At 43.7% G+C, this 7,731-nt stretch overlaps 1 protein-coding gene across 2 annotated transcripts; it reads right to left on the reverse strand.

Moving 5' to 3' along the window:
* Nucleotides 1-428: 428 nt before the first annotated feature.
* LOC139750102 (uncharacterized) lies at nucleotides 429-4,126 on the reverse strand. 2 transcript variants are annotated; one of them, XM_071664445.1, is made up of 6 exons: nucleotides 4,043-4,126; nucleotides 3,656-3,759; nucleotides 3,157-3,326; nucleotides 2,562-2,664; nucleotides 2,134-2,280; nucleotides 429-1,020 (listed from the first exon to the last, which is right to left on the reverse strand). In XM_071664445.1, exons 2-6 carry the CDS (start codon nucleotides 3,745-3,747, stop codon nucleotides 843-845), a joined length of 690 nt encoding a protein of 229 aa, XP_071520546.1. In that variant the 5' UTR covers nucleotides 3,748-3,759; nucleotides 4,043-4,126; the 3' UTR covers nucleotides 429-842. The 2 variants fall into 2 exon arrangements, with proteins under 2 accessions (XP_071520546.1, XP_071520543.1); XM_071664442.1 differs by having other exon boundaries at nucleotides 3,656-3,748; nucleotides 4,043-4,125.
* Between the last annotated feature and the right edge of the window lie 3,605 nt (nucleotides 4,127-7,731).

Below are 7,731 nucleotides of genomic sequence, written 5' to 3' on the forward strand. Positions count from 1 at the left end.
GCCCGGGAATATGAGAGCTTTGGTCAGTGGCTGGATGGAGTGAGGGCTGGTGTCAAAGCCCGGAGGCAGGCAGGTCTGGGGTCAGAGCCTGGGGATGTTAAAGGTTGGGTCAGGAAATGAACAATTTATTACTAACTCTTATGGTCCTTTGAACTCTTCTGAAATGTGTTAGCAATTTGGTGTTGACCAACACTACTTCTAATTAAGAGAAATATATTAACAGAAAATAATCACCTCATTCTTTCATTGAATCATGTGAAATGTAGAAAGGAAAAAATTGATCAGACTCTTATCTTTGGTTAGATGTTAAGATCCCTTGTTGATGAAGGAAGAAAAGATATCTCTGAGCTACGTTGTGTCAATGAAAGGATATTTTCTTTCCTTCCCTTACGAAAGTAATGGGGAACGAGACAAATAAAACACCTGTGTCTATAAAATACATAAATATATTTTTAAAATGATAAAGTACATCGATAAATGTAATATGGGCGATTCTTTCAGTCCCTAACAGGTACATTCACCTTCATGTAGGACTGAAATGGATGCAAAACAAACGTAAACAGAATTATATAAATAACAAACTGTTGGAGGAGACGAGAGAATTCTACCTGACCAACAAGTTCAAGTTGATATTTTCATATATTTAAAGTGACATTGCAGAAGGTTCATAGGAAAGTGGATATATTCTTTGGTGTCTCCTTCAGGAATAAGGTGAGGGAGGACTCTAGGGCTGGAGATGATATCCATAGGATGACTAGCGCTCTTCAGGAGGCCAGAGTGAAGCATAGGGAGCCAAGGATGAGGTGGCATTGTTCAGGGCGTGGCCGGTGATGCTCACAAGATCAGGGTGACGGAGGGGCAGTGTAGGTGGCCTCGACGGAGGTATTATTTACGTCAGCTGAGGTGAAGAAGGAGTAGGGACACGCCTGGTGGTACTGGAGGCACAGCTCGGATTTACCTCGATGCTCGGCTTCTTGGTACTGCTGGAGGCGTCGTGCTGCCCGGGGCGACCTGCTGGGGCTAAGGAACCACCGCTTCAGTATCTCCCACACCCTCAGGACGTTGCTACAACACTGTTTGATGCCCTCAACCTACACTAATATATGAGCTTAGGAAAAAATAAAGCCAACTGAGTTACTACTTTAGTTTCTTCTCTTCCTTCACCCTCATACATTATTTTCCTGGACATAAACTCTCTCTCTCTCTCTTACGCACACACACACACACACATTATATATATGTGCATATAGTTATATCCTACAAGCCAGGACCACAGCCTAGTGGTAGCATTCCCGACTCTGGCACACGGGTCCCGGGTTCGATCCTGGCTGTTGAAGGTTTGTATGTTCTATGAAGGTGCGCGTTCCTATTCACTTTGTTCATATATATATATATATATATATATATATATATATATATATTATCCCTGGGGATAGGGGAGAAAGAATACTTCCCACGTATTCCCTGCGTGTCGTAGAAGGCGACTAAAAGGGAAGGGAGCGGGGGGCTGGAAATCCTCCCCTCTCAAAAATTTTTTTTTTTCTTTTTTATTTTCCAAAAGAAGGAACAGAGAAGGGGGCCTGGTGAGGATATTCCCTAAAAGGCCCAGTCCTCTGTTCTTAACGCTACCTCGCTAATGCGGGAAATAGCGAATAGTATGAAAGAAAGAAAGAAAGATATATATATATATATATATATATATATATATATATATATATATATATATATATATATATATATATATATATATATATATATATATATAGGGATAATTACTCTAGAGTTATAGTAGAGAGTAAACCGAGTTTATGATAATATGTCAGCAAAGTTTATCCTGTGGAACCCAGCAACAAGTTCTTGCCCGACAGGTAATGTTTCCCTCCATCTGTTGCGTCAGTTTAAGGTGTTCTCTCTCTCCCAGGAGGCTCGTATCTCTAGCAACTAGTGTTTCTTCATACGTCAACACAATAAGGATTATGACAGTCAAGTCACTAAAGACAAATATCCATTCTCCTGTCCATAACGACCTCTGGATCACATGTTCAGTCAGGCAATGGGGAAGGTTCCATCTTTTCCCGTCAATTTCCCTTCGGTTAGCGACCCATGACAAACATCTAACGGGTAAATACTCACCTAAGGAAGAGCTCGAGAACTTCACCAAAGAATCCGTAGTTCTGGAGGGGCAACTCAGATATCTCGCAGATGGCTCTCAGGAGACAAGCCTTGCCATCCACACCCATGGTCTGTAGGGTGTCCTCCACCACCCGGTACATCACCTCCCTGGGGAACACAATCTTGGTCACTGTCAAGTACTGACTCTCTCACTCACGATACAATGAAAAGCCTCAATGATCTTATGAAGACAGTGTAGAATACTGATGTCCTACAATGTATATACGAATGTTTGACGAACTTGTTCTTTCTCCCCCGTGTACCCTTCCAGATCTCATGTCACACACATGGGAGTGGCTTCCTCTTCTTACTACCCCTTCCTTTATCTCTCCCTCTCTTGCCCAGCCATCTTGACCCACCACTTATCTCCTGCTTCCCCGCGCACGTACCTGTCGCCGCCGGCCAAGTCGCCGTCGGTCGGAGCTTCACGTTTGTTTCTGATGATTCCCCAGTTGTTGTCCTCGGAGGTCATGCCCAGATGATCGAAATTGACTGCAAAAACATGAGAGGGTTAGAGCACGTTAGCCTCACAGATCACATTGCCTCTAACACGATATGGCATGATGACAAATACCATGTTGGCTCTCTACCTTGGCAAGTGAAGCAGTTGACAGACCACAGTTACTGACTTGCACAGACAACACAGCTGTCTGTTGAGAATGTTTTCTCCCATATTAATTAATGAGCATATAATTAATTGTATAATCTTTATAAGCCTATTAATAAGATAATCCTCACTGCTCTATATATTACAGTTAACTGTGAGAAGTGATCATTAACCAAGTTAAACAGGTTATCAGTCATAATAAACCAGTTATCACAAAGGGACTGACGATCTCTAAGCCACACACTGTAAGACCAGAGACACTGCCAGTACTGGGCCTCTGTTAGAGTAAAGATTGGGTGTTTCATCTTACCAGGTCCTATATTGTGTAGCAGAGGAGGAGGATGGATGATGGAGTTAGGAGAAGACGATGTACTCACTTCTGAAAGGAATAGATGTTGTCATGGAGGCACCGAAGCTCACGGGGAGGTCCCTGCCCATGGGGAGGCTAAGTGTGGGCGTTATGACCAGCACAGTTGAGGGAGGGAAGGTCAGACGTCGCTCAGGCGTCACGTACAGAAAGCCGGACTGGAACCCCGTCAACACCGTCCTGTCACGGGTGGACCTCTTGTTCAGTCCTTCCTCATACAACCATGTCATTAACAGTTTTTATGTTAAACTTTTCTAACTTTTCTCTTCATGATACTTTAATTCCCCAGATACACAGATAGTCCTCGCTGTAGCTGGTGTTTATCTCAAGAAAACTAGAACATCATCGTTGTAGTGCAGACCACTGATCACCACAACTGCCTCACCAGGTGTGTGTGTGTGTACGTGTGGGTGTGTATGTGGGTGGGTGGGTGTGTGTGTGTGAGTGTGTGTGTGTGTTATGACTGTTGGCGTGGTGTTAGAGAGGTTCATCAGGCTATAATGACTTACTTGTTATCGTTAGGTAGAGTGTTGGAGGGAGTCACCACCATCATCGCCAACACCATCAAGGTCACCACGATGCTCCCGGGACGCGTCATCATTCTGAAGGAAAACTGATGAATTAAATGTCAAGCTGGAGGAGTTTGAGGTCTTCCATTATGATCAGTTCGAGGTTACCTTCTGAGGACACGTAGGTGTTGTAAGTATTTTCCTGAGCCAGAAGCTGTATATATAAACCCACATGAATAATTGAGACTTGTTCTGTTTATCATTAACATTTACTAATAATTTATTTATAACTAATGTTCTGTAAAGATATAATTCATATAGTTAGAGTTCCATTTAAGACGCAGCTGGTGAGTGTTAAGGCAGGGAGCAGAGAGCGGGAATGCCTACCTAGCACGGGTCAGTGTTGTACAATGTGTCAGGTTGGACTGAGACAGCGAGGAAGACTCGTCTGTTGGACAGTAGGTGGTCGACTGCGGTGCCGGGCAGAGGGTGGGCCGCTATATATACCGTGGTCTCACCTGCCCATAACCGGTAAGGGACGGACAAAGGTACGCACAAACCTAGACTGCAGCCTCGATACAGGTCACGTAAAGAAACGAAAATAGAAATGCAACATTTCCAAGACGGTGGAAAAGACCTGATATAGGGACAGGGGCCGGTGTGAGGATGAACCTATATGAACGGTTGACCTGATGCAGAGGCGGTTGACCTGGTGTGTGGGAGGTTGTCTTGTATATTGATGGTGACCTGATGATGAATGGGAGTTGATAGTGAGTGAGGACAGTGATTTGGTGTAGTAATACAGCTAACGTAAACAGCATCACAACAACAACAGTATCTCTGTGTTTCACACGTATTCCTATTGTATTTCCATTAGTGTATAACAGGGTTCTCATGTGGCTGTGCTATTGGAAGGCGTCCAGCTGATGTATATGGCTTGAGTCTTCCCATTCCTGACTGGTGCTGATCGTACATTTGGAAGGTCATTTCTTGTCATGATAAAGATTCCGGGATCTTTTTACTTTGAATCTCTGGAGATTATGTAACAGATGACCAGTTTCATCCATACCTTTAACGAGGTTCTTCATCAACCTGAGCTTAATGTACAAAGGAGGAAGATACATTTTCTCAGGATCAACAAGAGGAAGATTGATGACAAACTTCGTGTAACCAAGTTACATTCCGAGTAAAACTGCTACAACCTGTAGGTCACCACATACATTCCACTTGAAGTCCTCATACTTAATTATTCCCAAAAGAATCTTAATGTTATCATACGATTCCTTCATGCTAGCTGCGTGAGTCAGAGGGACGGAGGGGAACTTATTTCCGTTGTGGAGTAGAACCGCTTTCAAACTTACTTTTGATGAGTCAATACATAAGCGCCACTCGTGGCCAAGTGCCTTCACAACAGAACGAACATCATTGCAAAACACCAGACCATCTTCAAGGAATCAAGATAAAAATAAACTTTAGTTTCATTCAGGAGAAGATTCCAACCCTTTAAACACGAACCAAAAGTCCGGCTTGCTACTTAAGACAAATCTAAATCGCGGACGAGATCATCAAGATCTCCCTGACTCAGCAAATGTGGTTCACTTGAAGAACAGTTTGCTTCAAATGTTGGATCCATAGTGTCCTCTACTTGGTCTACTTTCTCATCACTAGACTCATCGTCACTCAGTCTTATGTTTCTTGGAGGCTCTGGCACAGGTAATTCCTGACTGCGAGGTATTGGCCTCAGAGCAGATGGTAAATTAGCATATTTAACAGTATGTTTGGATTTTGATAATATACCATTCATATTTGTCAGGCAGAAGTAGCAATCCGAAGCGTGATATCTGAGTTCTATCTAAACCATAGTTATGACCAAAGGCAGACGGTGTGTACGTTTTAACCATGTTGTGAGAAGCCTGACACATGTGACACAACAAATATGGGGCCCAACTTTATCCTGGTCACCCACTTTACAACCAAAGTAATGATCAAAACATTTCTGGATGAGGGATGTGAAAAAAACGTTTTTGTGATATGAACATCAGTTCACCGCAGATGTAGCAGAAAAAGTGCGGACTGTTTACACAGTTCCTCGGCATTATAATGTAATACACAAAATCACAATCTGTCACGAGTGGCCACTGTCTGAATGTCCCAACATTTCCAGTCGTGTTTCTGCAGGCCCCTGGTGGTGACTCATCTATCTAAGCTTGTGCTTCCAAAAAAGAAGGAATTGTACTTCACAAACAATAAAAATAGCTGCGTCTGTTAAACATTTTGTTTCAAATGCTCCGCAGAGCACTGGTACATATATACTGTATGGAATGATGTGCGAGTATGCGAGAAAAAAAAATTGGTGATAGAGAAATTCTGAAAACATGTTTGGATTCATCTTGCAGCAAAAATACATAATAAACATATATTCCTGAAGTTGTTCTGTTGGCAGTGTTCAGTATCCAGATCTTAACCTCGGTTTAATGATCACCAAAGACGCCGTTTTCCTATGAGATTCGAACTCTTCTCTTTTTACATTAAGTTCTAAAAGCCAATGACAATGATGTCCCGCCTCCTCCCGCCTTATGCACATACTACAGGCGGACGTACACACATGCACACAAAAGCCTGACGCTGTAAGACGATCTTGAAAACGTCCACCATGTCTGCAGTGCCAACTGGCCTGAGTGTGGTGACCAGGGTCGGCTGGAGGTTCCTCGCTGAGAGTTGCTGGCTACTGAAACCACAACTTTCCTGAGCTGATGATCAAACTCGTGTGTACCTCAGTGAAACCTTGTGTCATGTCTGAGTGAATACTCAGTACCTAAATCAAAGTAGTGTTTATCTTTCCCATGCAAGGTACCCTCGCCCAGGTTCTATACCAACAAAAAGAGAGAGAAAGTCGTGAGAGTAAGACCTGCAGCAGGTTTGGTTGTGTTTCTCCTGATCTGCCACGTCCAGAACTCTGGTTCAACACACACACACACACACACACCAGTCGTGCTGTTGTTGTCATTATGTGCCTTCCTTTCTTTTATTCTTTTAGTCAGTCCAACAATCTTGTGGAAATGTTGTGTTGTTGCAGATAAAATTCCAGCGAGAGCGACGACTATATTGTTCGGGAGGAGGAGGTCCGGCAGGAGGGTAGTGGGTGGGTGTGGTAAAGTTTTCCCAACGTTAGAGAGTAACCCAGCCGGTGTCTTGACCTCGCCTACCATACACTACCCGCAGGATGAGGCCACTCTCAGTTATCTTCGGCACGTTGTCAGGCCAGAGAGTATAGCAAATACGACACTGACACTTTGATGTATGAGAGAACAGTATCGTGAGATGAGTTCAGTCCGTTGATACCATATTGCAAGGACCCTAGGTCAGTCCAGCGGTTCTGAAGACCAGGACCATTGTCTTTACCACGTCCTGGGATACTAGGGCTTGTCCGGCCGGCACCTGTGACTGACCCAATGTCCTCATGCCACGCCATCACCGGCCCGACCTCACACCACGACATTCTTCCCTCACGTGCACCAAGTTGTCTCTTTCGTAGCCAACATTCCTGACCTCTCGACTCGCCTGGCTTGAGTGACCTCAGCCTCCGAGAAAGACTAGGTGAGCGAGGTCAAGACACCGGCTACTAGGCTGGGCATCACTACAGCGGGGACTAAGATTTTGATGAAGAAAAATGTATGAAATTTCAGAAGAAAATGCCCACTTCGACGATCATGAAAACAAGGTTTTGGTCTAGTTATTCAACAATGCCAACGGAAGAACTACAGAAATAATAAACAAAGCCACTCTGAAGAGAACAGAACCAAGAGCAGAAAAAAAGCGGTTACATAATCTCCAGAAATTCAAAGTAAAAAGATCCCGGAATCTTTATCATGACAAAAAATGACCTTCCAAATGTACGATCAGCACCAGTCAGGAGCATCAATGAGAAGACTCAAGCCATATACATCAGCTGGACGCCTTCTAATAGCACAGCCACATGAGAACCCTGTCATACACTAATGGAAATACAATAGGAATACGTGTGAAACACAGAGATACTGTTGCTGTTGTGATGCTGTTTACGTTAGCTGTATTAC

The sequence above is a fragment of the Panulirus ornatus genome, chromosome 9, assembly GCF_036320965.1.
Source record: "Panulirus ornatus isolate Po-2019 chromosome 9, ASM3632096v1, whole genome shotgun sequence".
NCBI classification, from domain to species: Eukaryota; Metazoa; Arthropoda; class Malacostraca; order Decapoda; family Palinuridae; genus Panulirus; species Panulirus ornatus.